Below are 13,583 nucleotides of genomic sequence, written 5' to 3'. Positions count from 1 at the left end.
GAGATCTTTTGAGATCTTTAAAGAATAATCCAGTTAAAGGATTTAGGAAAATCCACCAGGGTACATTTTTGGAAAAGAAGGGGGTTAAAAATAAATCTGATTTAATGACACATCAACACATCACAGTGCCAATGACCCTGATACATATCAGAAATAATATTTTGCGAATGTAAACATAATCTGATCTAAATAAATAAGTAAATAAATAAATAAATGCATTTGAATGTAAACTTTTTAACACCAGTGAGAAACTAATTTATTTATTTGTTTGGGTTTTTTTGTTGTTGTTGTTGATGTGATTAATTAATTAAATTGAATATAATTTTAAATCGTTAAAATATAAACAAACGACTAGACAAATAAATAAATTTATGTATTTATTTTAATTTAAACATAGTCTGACCTCATTAAAAAAAACGCTTGACATCAATGAGATTGGATATTTATTTACTTTTATCTAACAATAATAATAATAATAATAATAATAATTATTATTATTATTATTATTATTATTATTATTATTCTTATTATTACTGTTGTTGTTATTATTATTATTTTTATTATTATCATTATGACACCAGTGAGATTGGATTGTTTTTATTTAAACACAATATGGTAGCATAAGAAATGTACATAAATAAATAAATAAATAAAAATTGTATTCATTTTGATGTAAACATAATCCTATTCCATTAAAAAATTATGATAATCCGATCTCACTTTTTGACCCCAATGAGATTATAATAAATAAATAAAAAATATTCAATGTAAAAATAATTTGATATCATAAAAGTGTAAATTAACTGATCAATGTATTTATTTTGAAGTAAACAATCCAATCCAGAGAGGATAGATAGATAGATAGATAGATAGATAGATAGATAGATAGATAGAGTTCTATCCCGCAGGCTGACACCAGGGGGCGCAGTGGAGTCTTCGAGCTGCTGCTGCTGCTGCTTTTCCTGTGTAGAAGAAGAGAAACTGCCACAACATGGTAGAATGTGAGAGAAACATCTTCACCTATCTGTGGGAGTGTTTCTGAACTGCGTGAGGAGAATTATTCTCCTCAGGAACTACATGTTTTCTGTGGACATTGAATGGGTTAATCTTTCACCAGGACAGACCCAGAGTGTTAAAGTGTGAGCTTGTTGCTGTTATTAAACAGAAAGTAGCCGCAGTAAGAGCTCAGACCTACAGGCTGAAAGTCCCTGGTGGAAAATGTCGGTGCACTTTGAGGAGAGGAGCGGCGTGGTTCCGTGTAAAACTCCCTGGGGTTCCTGGTACCAGACCATGGAGGAGGTGTTTATAGAGGTCAATGTTCCTCCTGGCACATCCAGCAAAGACATCAGGTGCAGCCTGGGCAGCAAACACGTCGAGCTCAGCGTCAAAGGAAAGGAAATATTCAAGGTGAGTTAACTGCTTTTATTAGCAACTGTACATTTTCCCCTACAGGCGGAGGACTTCACATCTAGCCTAAGATGGTTTACTAGTTTACTAGCTGGTTTAGTTGATCTCCCAGCCTGGTCTAGCTGGTGTTTGCCTTCCTGCCTGACCTTCTAGAACCATCCTGTAAGTGTCCAATCCCCTCTAAAAGCATCAAATAAAACCAGCTACAACCAACCTGACCTGCTAGAACCATCCTGTAAGTGTCCAATCCCCTCTAAAAGCATCAAATAAGACCAGCTAGAACCAACCTGACCTGGTAGAACCAACCTGTAAGTGTCCAAGCCCCTCTAAAATCATCAAATAAAACCAGCTAGAACCAACCTGACCTGCTAGAACCATCCTGTAAGTGTCCAATCCCCTCTAAAAGCATCAAATAAGACCTACTAGAACAAACCCGACCTGCTTGAACCATCCTGTAAGTGTCCAAACCACTCTAAAATCATCAAATAAAACCAGCTACAACCAACCTGACCTGCTAGAACCATCCTGTAAGTGTCCAATCCCCTCTAGAAGCATCAAATAAGACCAGCTAGAACCAACCTGACCTGGTAGAACCAACCTGTAAGTGTCCAAGCCCCTCTAAAAGCATCAAATAAGACCTACTAGAACAAACCCAACCTGCTAGACCCATCCTGAATATTGAGTACCAGTTGGAACCAGCCTTTAAGTGTCCAAAACACCTTTAAAATAATCAAACCTGACCAGCGAGAATTTTCCTGACCAGTTAGAACCTACCTGACCAGTTGGAACCATATAGTAAGTCTCCAGAACCATCAAATATGACCAGCAAGAACTGACCTGTAAGTGTCAAAGCCCCTCTAAAACCATCAAACCTGACCAGCTAGAACCATCTTTAAGTGTCCAAAACCTCTCTAAACCTGATCAGCTATAACCAATTTGACCAGCTAGAAGTATTCTGGCCAGATAGAACCAGCCTGGAGGTGTCAAAAAAGAAAAACTCCAAAACCATTAAACAAGATAAAAAAACCAAACAAGAACCTTACTGACCAGCTAGAACCAGTCTGTAAGCAAAACCAACACACATCTGAAACTGTGAAACTTGGTCATCTTGTCCACCAGACAGGATTGAAACAGAGAACCTGATCTAATCATGTAAGGACTGATATCAGTAGAGAAACAGAAGTATTGCTGACAACACTGGAGATGTGGTGTGTATTTCACTTTGATGCATCTGTCATATTTGGCTTGGTTTTTTTTTCCCCCCCCCACCACAGGGGAAGTTGTTCGGAACGACGGTGGGTGATGAAGCAACATGGACACTAGGTGAGATTTTTCCCTTCCAGTGAAGAAACCACTAGAGTCTGATAAAGTGCACATGTTAATCCAATCCAGTACTTACTCAAGACTTTTTTTTTTTTTTTTAAATGCTTCACAGAGGACAAAAAGCTGATCAGGATAGTTCTGATGAAGACGAACCGTGAGGCAGGGAACTGCTGGACGTCGCTGTTGGAGGAGCAGTACACCGCTGACCCATGGCTGCAGGACCAGATGCAGAGGAAACTCACCCTGGAGAGGTTCCAGAGAGAGGTACAGTCACCCAAATCTTCAGTTATTTACGCCACCATTTCCCAGTAATGACTGTGTATCGTTTGGTCACTTACAGAATCCTGGGTTTGACTTCAGCGGTGCAGAAATCTCTGGAAACTTCCATGGTGGTGGACCAGATTTCAGCAGTTTACAGAAGTAACCTGCTAATTCAAGAGAGACTAAAGGACTTTCTACTGACTGCAGGAGGTTGTTTTGCACAATGGGACATTTACATTGCTGAACCTGATACAATATCCTAACTGAATGTTTAAACTCTGATTCATATCTACAAATACATCAGATGAAATGTTCCTGTGTTAAAGCCATAATTTAAATTCTAACAAAGCCTTTGTGCCAGTTTTACAGATGCCACTACATCAAGCTGCTAATTTTCTTCAAATCCTTTAAGACACTCATGTGTCATAGTGCATAATCTGGCAACTTGGTGTATTTAGTGATAAGAGACCACAATGTCTGTACACTGGAGTTATAATAAATGATCTGGTCAGATGCAAAAGTAAATCTTGTTACTGAATAAATGGACAGGTGAGCCAGGTTAGCATTTCAATAAGTGTTTTATTGAAAGGTTCACTTTCAGGGTACAAATCATTAATTTAGTCAAATCAAATTACACATTTACTCAAGCAACTCATGTCTTTCTTCAGTAGTACCTGAGGGGGAAAAAAAAAAAAAAAAAAAAAAAAAAACTTTGCTTTGATCTGCAGAACCAAAATGAAAACTATTTTTGTCCTAATTATCAATTTAAGCAATTAGACCCTGTGTAAAGTTGAATTTTAAACCCTGACCTACAAAAGCAAAGTCTGTTAAGGTCAGTCGTGTTAATGTTCAGCGACACGTCATGTTAGAGAACCACTCCTGAAAAGAACAGACGAGCAGTTAACAAAAGAAAAGGAACATCATATAATCACCTTGGGCAGGAGTGTGCTAGAGGACAGTAACAACCTAGGGTGGGAGTTAAGGGCTTTGGGCCCGATTTCTTGGTTCCTTTGATGTACACCTTTTCACAAAACCCTTCTCCCTCCTCTTCCACATGGTGGACTGAGGACCTAGGCGGTTCAATACTTTCAACTGCTTTAAACAACCAGCGCAATCAGGCGCCGATTCAAATGAGCGTGCTGAGTACACACACTCGAGCCGGTCAAACCAGGGTGGTACAACCCTCTGGCTGACGGCCATCAAACACTCGACTAGGATCTTCCAAAGTCAAACGAATACTTGCATGCTTATACAAAAAAAAAAAAAAAAAAAAAAGCCACAAAAGTTGGTTTCCTTACAGAGCTTCACTCTCAGTACAGAAGTTCTGTACAGAAGCCAACATCAAAACACATCACTACATTCCATAAGAGATTTTAAAAAAAAAAAAAAAAAAAAAAAAAGAAAGACCTATCACACTGCAGGTTTTAGTAGGCAGATTCAGGGATTGTGGGTAGGTGAGCAATCTTGTAGTAGCTGTGCTTCAGCTGTCGTGCTGTTCGGCCTGAGATGATCCAGCGCAGTCTCTGGCTGTTGGGCTTCCAACACTTGGTGGCAGAGTATTCAATCAGGCACTTGGAAACGAGCTCCCTCACACACACCAAATCCCCATCTTTAATCTAGAGGAAACAAAATATGGAAATTTCAGAATACTTATCAGAGGACTAGCAAGCTGACTTGCTTGTACTTCTCTATGATCATTTGCAAGTTGACCGTGCACTTGTCTGTGCTGCCAAACATAAGCTGTGAATATAGTCACTCTCAAAACATGAAAGGAAATCTAAATAAAGAGAGTTTATCGGGGCATCACCATACAAAAATTTGATATTTACACCCCCTTCTTTCATCTCCTCAAAGCCCCAGGCCATACCATCGTCAATCAGCGACGGCTAGAGCATGAGAGGACGATGGTGTGTTACAGGATCTCACACGCCACAGGTTTACGCCTCTAGTAATATCCCAGCCCAGGCTCAGGTGAACACATTGTTTAATTCTTGCCAATTTTCTGACCAATGGTTTGTTGTTAAGGCCATTAGAAGTTTATTTTAGGCCTATTTTTTGCACCAAGGAGTGTAAATAACCTGAAGAACCACGTACAAATGACGAGACTTACAGTCAGTTGGTGCTGAAGATCCTTCACTGCGTCTCTCAGAGCTTCTACGGACTCTGATTCGTGCTGCTCCTCAACCTCGAGGGCCAGCAGAGCCAGCGCAACCAATGAAGGCTGATGCAAGAAATTACAGTCAGTAAAATTCACAAACCAAAAAAAAAAAAACACAAAAAAACGACTACATAATGAATGATTTTTTGCTCAGGATTGCAGCAGTCTTTCATAAACATCCACTAGATAAATGAAGCAAGAATTTAATAAAATTAATTTTAAAAAATTGGTCAAAGAATCAGTCATGTTTTATATACAAAAGGAAACAAAAAAAGAAAGAAAAAACCCTCACCCTTAGTTTTGTGAAGGCAAAGGAGCAGTGGCAGGCCTTCAGCTGAGCCTCCAGCCTCTCAATGTTCAGAATCTTTTTACTGAAAATCACAAGAAGTCATTAACCTTTAATCTGGTGCTCAGAGTGCAGGATCACTCTGTGCTCAATATATAATAAATACAGGAACTAGCCATGTCATTGCTCACCCTTCATCGTCCATTTTCTCCTGGATGTGGCTGTGAAACAATCGGAGGAAATGCAGTGCAGTAGGAGCTTTAACCTTCCAGTAGAGTTTTTCCAGAATGATCTTCTCCATCCTCATCATGTCCGAAACAGTGAAGCGGTTCTGGCTGATTCGGATCAGATCGTTAGCCAGAGGAACATTCTTCTCCTCTTCAGAGGTCTTCACGGCAATGTAGAAGCAGCAAAGGCCGACACAGGACAGATGTTTGGGCTGGATCTGTGAACAAGAGAAGAAAGGGGAAAAAAAAAAATAAAAATCAAGCCTTGGGTTGGGTTTTACACTGAGAAGCATCACTGTGGCAGGTCAGGTCACTCACAAATCTTGATCTAAATTGGAAACTATACAAAGATTTAACCAAAAATTAAACACTGTGTGGCTTTGGTCAGGATCTCAGAATAGTTCATGTGGTTTCTAATACTTAAGTCATAGCTCCTTTTTGAAGCATGATTCGTACCTTCATCAGAGACAGAAAGCGATCCAGGAGGCTCACGGCGAGGGAGAACGTCTCAGCACTGAACCCAAAGAAGCGAGTCAGAGAGAGCAGATCTTTCATCTCGAAATCCCTCATCTTCACAGTCATCCTCATGCCGTTGTCGTGTGCCGACTCCAGGACGCGGAGGCCACACAGTTTAGGCTGACACCGGACCTCCTGCTCCAGAAGAGCTTTCAGCTGGAGTGCAAAGGGCAGAGCTTCTGCGCCACTCACTGTGTCAATCATCTAAAAACAAGAAACAATCTAGTTTATAAAGACACTCGATTGTCCAGCGCAGCTCAGCTGTGGTCCAGAACCCAGTATAATAAAAGATAGAAAGTAATCCATTCATCTCTTAAATTTCTGTAATTATTTTCAACTTAAAAAAGGTTTATGCATAAATAAGGTCAACTTGAAAAAAATTTAAATTAATTTCTTTTTAAATTATATATTTTAAACCAAAGTTGTTCATTGAGGAAGTTCAGCTGTGCTGTAGTTCCTTAGGTCTATTTTAGGACATTCTGAAATTTACAAAGCTACTAATGTGTTAAGGAATAAAACACTCGAGACATGCTGTTACAGGAAAACAATCAACAGATTGGTATGATGAAGCAGTTTCTTATACCACTGTGAAGTTTATTTTCCCAATAACAGCACATCAACACATTTTATTTCTCTACTAACTGCAATTTTTTTTTGTCAAGGGCAACAATTTAATATACTTTTTATCCATTTATAATTACATTTAAAGGTGCATTAGGCAAGATTAGATCTCTAAAGATCAGGTGGGTTAGTTTTACAGTTGTTAGTGATTTTTTTTTTTTTAACTCCTTGAGCTCACCCACCCATGTTCATGAAGCTCCGCCCTATATAATGATTGACAGGTGGCGCATCTAAACACAAACGCGTATCCCGGACCGGAAGTACGTTTTCCAAACGGATTATCTCAGCGATTAAATAAACTTTCTAAAGACCAGGTATGAATCAATTGTTTATCATGTTCTACATATCTTCCATGTTATTTGTACAAGCAATGAATAAAAAAATATATATCAATTATTGCACCATTAATGTTGTGGATCGATTGTGAAACCAGTGAACTGAATAAACACAAACACCGCAGGAGACAGACATGTCTGGGCATGTTGGGATTTAAAGTCAGTGAGCTGTTTAATCATGGACTACAGCGTTCAGTATTAAAGTTCTGTATAGTATTCCTTGTTAAATTACACACAAAATGTTAGCGCGACTCGCGTGAACGTAGAATGTGGAGGCCTGTCATCCATATTAGTCGCTGTTATTAATCGTTAAGGCTTTTCCCATCCGTATTGTGGCAAGGCGTATAACCTGCGCTGGGATTGGATGATACTTCATGCATATGCAAATTACGTCAATGACTAGCCAATCCTAACGAAAGCGCTGGATGCCTCTAGGCGATTCTAGAACCCGGAGGCGGGACTTATCGGAATACGAGTGGGAAAGGAAGACGTCACCGCTTCGGGTGTTATGTCTGGACATGTTCAAGACGCGATACAGCATGACCTTTGTAACATATGGACGCGTATTTATAAGCTAATAACACACAAAGCACATTTAAACTGAAACAGAAGTAGTTATATCCCTTTATATTTGTTGTTAACCTTTTACATTTCTTACACAAGGCCTTTTTAGCTTTATGTGAGACATGAGTGACGTTAACAAGCTAATGTTTATCTGAATAAGGATTTACAGAATTTTAAAAAAAAAATATATACACGTAATTTTTGTACAATTCAACTGACAAACCACAAACTTTTAATGTGTTTAAATGTTTAAAAAACAACTTAAGCAGCTTGAAAACACAGCACTAGCAAGTGAACATAAATACAAAATGGCGAACTTACCTTGGATGTTCTTTTATATTGGTCGGTTTAGTTAAAAGCGCAAGAAATAAATTTTAACACGTACAAAAACACAAATAAAAACTTGGTACAAAGAAGTGAAAGGCAAAAATTTATGAAGATTATGTTTAAAGCGAGTGTTTCTACTTGCTGCCCGGCACACCCCTGACCCTTGGCGTCAGGCGGCAGCTAAACGCCTACCTCGGCCTTTTATAGTCCACAGGCCACTGCGTCACGAACATTAGAACAGATTTCATTGGTTGGAGTGAGAGGGTGTTCTTTCATGCTGCATTTTCATTGGTGTGTCATGTTGTAGAATCACAAGCCACGCCCATTCATAGCAATCGCTGCCTTTTTTAGTGCTTAAATGTCATTTGAGCTGATTCCAGATCAGTGTAAACTGATCGCCGTTACCATGGTGTGTTCTGGAAAATACCAAAGTAATATAATACTGCTGCAATACAGCAATCTATACGTATAATACTCATTATTAAATGATTATTCATACAGTTTTCACATAATATTCACTTTTTTTGTCGACTTTTAGTATGCCAAGATCTCTGTGTCCTGTAAATAATGTGAAATATGCACATAATCACAACACTCACTGCACTATTCAGTCCAGTCACACTGTGGAGGGGAGAGTGGGGTCAGTTGTCACACTTGTCACATTTTTTGGTAAATCGTATGAGTTAAATATAGTAAAGCTACAATATTGTATACATGATAGGTACATTTGTCTGTTTACTTGTCCATAATAAATAAAGACCATTTTCATGTCAATATCAGAGGATAAATAAATTGAAACAAAAGACCAAAATGTTACAACCGACCTCACAGGTGGCGTCGAATGTAACATCTCAATTTAATAATATGAATATATTTCACAAATTATATTATCATGAAGTAAAGAGGTGTTATGGAGTTGTACAATGATTGCACCAGAAGGACTTTCTTTGCTAAATGTTGTGGTATAGAGAGGGCGTGGTCGAGCGTGGGCTGTGGATGGAGAGGAGTTGAACTGGCATTTGAATTTTGAATTTCAACTGGAAATTGAATTTCTCTTTTACAGCATCAGAAGGATTCGTCCATTTCTATCCACACAGGCCACCCAGGTGCTAGTTCAGTCCCTTGTCATTTTGAGACTGGACTACTGCAACTCACTCCTGGCAGGTCTGCATCTGGAGCCATTCCACCTCTGCAACTGATCCAGAATGCAGCTGCACGACTTGTTTTCCACCTCGTAAGTTCTCCCACACCTCCCCACTGCTACGCTCCCTCCACTGGCTTCCTGTAGCTGCCCACATCAGATTTAAAACACTGATGCTTGCCTACAAAGCCAAAAACAGACCAGTAAAATCACATCCGCACTGCAGTACGCTTCTTCTGATCCTCTAGCACTGCTCGAATGGTCCCATCATCTCTCAGGGTACAAGGAAGACATGCATCAAGACTCTTCTCTGTTCTGGCACCTAGGTGGTGGAATGATTTTCCCCTAGATGTCAGTACAGCTGAGTCACTGGCAGACTTCAAACAATGTCTAAAGACCTACCTCTTCCTGAAGTGCTTAAATTACCACTTAAAAAAAAAAGTCTTTGTATTGTCTGAGTGCTTGATACTATATTCCCTCCCCAACAGAGTTTTTCAACTGATGGTATTCTTAGTCTAAGACCTAGTGAACTAGCATCAGAAAGTATTTATTGATAGACACTTCAGAGCACTTCTGTAAGTCACTCTGGATAAGGGCGTCTGCCAAATGCCATAAAAGTAAATGTAAACTGGCATATAACACATGATTATTCTCACCTGTGTGTGTGCATGTGTGTTTTGTTTGTCCTTTCAGGAGAGAGATAGTGATCCAGAGAGAGAGAGAGAGAGAGAGAGAGAGAGAGAGAGAGAGAGTTACCTTAAACGTGAACATGAACACGAACTTGAAGTAACAAGCTGTCAGCAGCGTACAGTTTGGTTTGGTTTGAGTTTATTTATTAATTGGAACAGGTACGCACAGAAAAGTGCTCACGAGAAAAATAAAGCAAAAAAAAAAAATATTTTTTTTTTAAAAAAAGGAAGCACAAAGCTCACTTGTCTCCAGACATTAAACATCTTCAACACTTGTATTGACAACAGTGTTACAAATGAACGCACAATCATCTGTCAATCATCTTAAATTTTTATATGCTAACTAATCAGATTAGCATTGTCAACTATCAATCGTGCTAGCTTATTATGGTATGATTTGCAAAATAAAATGATTATATAAATCAAAATGTTCCCTAGATAAGGAAAATTCATTTCATATCCCAAAATCGTTTGAAGATAAAACCTCCAAGTTGTGATAAAGTTGCACCACTAAAGCGTGTTGCATATTATCTTTATTTATCTTTTCATTATCTTGACCTACAGTATATTATCTTTGTGCAAAAGTGCAAAAATAAAACACACAAAAAGTCCACTAAATGTTATCCAAATGTTATACACACTGCAAATGGAAGAATACTTACAGTATATATATGTATCAAAACAGGATTTCATTAACATTAATAATTAAAATTAACAAGTAAAGTTTTTAATTCACAGTGAAAAATATCTATTAAAAATTATTATCTGCCATATTTGTGCATTAGAAATATTAGTGAAATTGGATATGTAATTTTTTTTTGACATTTGTTGAAAAAAGTAAATTTTTCCTTTAAAAAAATATTCACCCAAAAGTTGCAGAACAAACTTACATGTACTGAGAAACTACAAAAACACTCTGATCATCAGCTACATGGTGAAATGCATTTAGAGAACTGAATGTTTTGACCAACATCAGCTCATGATTTCCTGAAGCCATAACTTTCTGACCCAAACTCATTCTCCCAGAATTCCTCTCTTCTCCAAGTGCTTCATCAAGGCCACACGGAGCTACAGAAAAGCCGTCCTATAAGTTCCCATTATATAGCTCTTAAGCATAGGTTAGTTAATTTTGTACATAAAAGCTGTATTTATTTTGGGAAAGTAACAAGTTTTACAAGTGAGCACAATATAACTTTTAATATATCATTGTGTGAACTCACGTATAAAATATTAAAACACTTCAATACAAATACAAGCTCAGTAACATGTCAGAAAGAAAGGTCTGGGATTTCTAGCACACTGGGAGGTGTAACAGGTCTAACACATGGTGTAAACACAGGCATTCAACTCCAACAGTACAGACTGCAACAATGAACCAAACTCACACACCAGTTAACAGCATAGCTCAAGATAAACAACAGAGCATTTCAGTTACAGCTGACGGCTTTATTTAAGCAGCACACTTAATAATGTGGTGGAGCAGATGAGCTGCTCTGATTCCATTCAGCTTCACACAGTCACTAGTTCAACATCACTGTCTCTCTGTCTCACATCACCAGGAAATAAAGAATAAAAAAGAATGAAACAATTCCTGACTGAGATTCCTTACTGTGGTTAAGGAGAAAGAAAGAATAGACAGAATAAGAAATAAATTAGAAATGAAAGACAAGAAAGAAATTAAAAAAGATGGTATGAGCTAAATAAACAAAGAAAAGTGTAATGAGTAATGTGAGAAAGAAAGAAAGAAAGAAAGCAAAAAAGCAAAATGAAATGAAAGAAAGAAAGAGAGAAAAAAGAAAGAAACCAAAATAAAAGAAAAGAAAAAGAGAAGTAGAAAGAAAGAAAAACAGAATGAAAGAAAGCGAGAGAGAAAGAAAGAAAAAATAAAATGAAAGAAAGAAAGAAAGAAAGCAAAATTAAATAAAAGAAAGAAAGAAAAAGAAGGAAAAAACAGAAAGGAAGAAAGAAAGAAAGCAAAATGAAATAAAAGAGAGAAAAAGAAAAAGAAGGAAAAAACAGAAAGGAAGAAAGAAAGAAAGAAAAATAAAATAAAAGAAAGAGAGAAAAAAGTAAAACAGAAAGAAAGAAAGAAAAGTAAAGAAGAAAGAAAAGAGAGAGAGAGAAAGAAATAATGAAAGGAAAGAAGGAAGAAAAAGAAAAGAAAAGAAAGAAAGAAACCAAAATAAAAGAAAAGAAAAAGAGAAATAGAAAGAGAGACTGAAAGAAAGAAAGAAAAAGAAAATAAAAGAAAGAGAAAAAGAAAGAAAAGTTAAAAATTAAAGAAAAAAGAGAGAAAAAGAAAGAAAGGAAGGAAGTACAGAAGGAAAATAAAATAAAAGAAAGAAGGAAGGAAAGAAAGAAAGAACGAAAGGAAAGAAGGAAGGAAGAAAAATAAAATAAAAGAAAGAAAGAAAGATTAAAAAATTAAAATTTACTAAAAATTAGGAATGAAAGACAAGTAAAAAAGAAATTTGAAAAGATTGTAAGAGCTAAATAAAGAAAGAAAAGTATAAAGAGTAATGTGAGTAATGAGGACAGAAAGAAAGAAAGAAAGAAGGAAGGAAAGATAAGTTATACACTAAAGCAAAGCTATCTCTGGTTGTGTGATTTTTCTGCACGCTGTAAAACGTTGGATTGAACAGAAAGAGAAACGCACTCTGCAGGCAGAACTACTGTAATGCGTATGCAGTGTAACTAATGCGTGTGCAGGGTAACTAAAGCATGTACTGTGTAACGAATGCATGTACAGTGTAACTAATGCGTATGCAGTGTAACTAATGCGTGTACAGTGTAACTAATGCGTGTGCAGGGTAACTAAAGCATGTACTGTGTAACGAATGCATGTACAGTGTAACTAATGCGTATGCAGTGTAACTAATGCGTGTACAGTGTAACTAATGCGTGTACAGGGTAACTAAAGCATGTACTGTGTAACGAATGCATGTACAGTGTAACTAATGCGTGTGCAGTGTAACTAATGCGTGTGGAGCGTAACTAATGCGTGTGCTGTGTAACTAATGCGTGTGCTGTGTAACTAATGCGTGTGCAGGGTAACTAATGCGTGTACAGCGTAACTAATGCGTGTACAGCGTAACTAATGCGTGTGCAGCGTAACTAATGCGTGTGCAGCGTAACTAATGCGTGTACAGCGTAACTAATGCGTGTGCAGCGTAACTAATGCGTGTGCAGGGTAACTAATGCGTGTGCAGTGTAACTAATGCATGTACAGCGTAACTAATGCATGTGCAGTGAAACTAATGCGTGTGCAGTGTAACTAATGCGTGTGCAGGGTAACTAATTCGTGTACAGCGTAACTAATGCGTGTGCAGGGTAACTAATGCGTGTGCAGTGTAACTAATGCGTGTACAGTGTAACTAATGTGCGTACAGCTTAACTAAAGCATGTGCAGCGTAACTAATGCGTGTGCAGCGTAACTAATGCGTGTGCAGTGTAACTAATGCGTGTACAGTGTAACTAATGCGTGTGCAGTGTAACTAATGCGTGTGCAGGGTAACTAATGCACGTACAGTGAAACTAATGCACGTACAGTGTAACTAATGCGTGTACAGTGTAACTAATGCGTGTGCAGTGTAACTAATGCGTGTTGCTTTGTAACTAATGCGTGTACAGCGTAACTAATGCGTGTGCAGCGTAACTAATGCGTGTGCAGTGTAACTAATGCGTGTGCAGTGTAACTAATGCGTGTACAGTGTAACTAATGCGTGTAC

The 13,583-nt window shown here is 37.8% G+C and overlaps 2 protein-coding genes across 2 annotated transcripts; one reads left to right on the top strand and one right to left on the bottom strand.

Annotated features, from left to right (window-relative positions):
• The first annotated feature begins 955 nt into the window (after window positions 1-955).
• nudcd2 (NudC domain containing 2) lies at window positions 956-4,395 on the top strand. The gene is made up of 4 exons (XM_026919626.3): window positions 956-1,407; window positions 2,682-2,730; window positions 2,843-2,994; window positions 3,071-4,395. Exons 1-4 carry the CDS (start codon window positions 1,219-1,221, stop codon window positions 3,152-3,154), a joined length of 474 nt encoding a protein of 157 aa, XP_026775427.3. The 5' UTR covers window positions 956-1,218; the 3' UTR covers window positions 3,155-4,395.
• On the bottom strand, window positions 3,551-8,217 carry ccng1 (cyclin G1). Its single transcript, XM_026920013.3, has 6 exons — window positions 8,020-8,217; window positions 6,119-6,382; window positions 5,627-5,880; window positions 5,442-5,520; window positions 5,102-5,212; window positions 3,551-4,607 (listed from the first exon to the last, which is right to left on the bottom strand). Exons 2-6 carry the CDS (start codon window positions 6,380-6,382, stop codon window positions 4,416-4,418), a joined length of 900 nt encoding a protein of 299 aa, XP_026775814.1. The 5' UTR covers window positions 8,020-8,217; the 3' UTR covers window positions 3,551-4,415.
• Window positions 8,218-13,583: the final 5,366 nt, after the last annotated feature.

This window comes from Pangasianodon hypophthalmus, chromosome 9, assembly GCF_027358585.1.
Source record: "Pangasianodon hypophthalmus isolate fPanHyp1 chromosome 9, fPanHyp1.pri, whole genome shotgun sequence".
Taxonomy (NCBI): Eukaryota; Metazoa; Chordata; class Actinopteri; order Siluriformes; family Pangasiidae; genus Pangasianodon; species Pangasianodon hypophthalmus.
This window is presented reverse-complemented; position numbering and strand designations above follow the sequence as displayed.

Bases quoted from the DNA above. Each gene is read 5' to 3' on its own strand.
- nudcd2 (XM_026919626.3), top strand. From the start codon at position 1,219: ATGTCGGTGCACTTTGAGGAGAGGAGCGGCGTGGTTCCGTGTAAAACT. The intron at 2,731-2,842 runs GTGAGATTTTTC...AATGCTTCACAG, and splicing joins TGAAGCAACATGGACACTAG to AGGACAAAAAGCTGATCAGG. The intron at 2,995-3,070 runs GTACAGTCACCC...GGTCACTTACAG, and splicing joins TGGAGAGGTTCCAGAGAGAG to AATCCTGGGTTTGACTTCAG.
- ccng1 (XM_026920013.3), bottom strand. From the start codon at position 6,382: ATGATTGACACAGTGAGTGGCGCAGAAGCTCTGCCCTTTGCACTCCAG. The intron at 5,521-5,626 runs GTGAGCAATGAC...TGTGATTTTCAG, and splicing joins GAGAAAATGGACGATGAAGG to TAAAAAGATTCTGAACATTG. The intron at 5,213-5,441 runs GTGAGGGTTTTT...TTCTTGCATCAG, and splicing joins TTGCCTTCACAAAACTAAGG to CCTTCATTGGTTGCGCTGGC.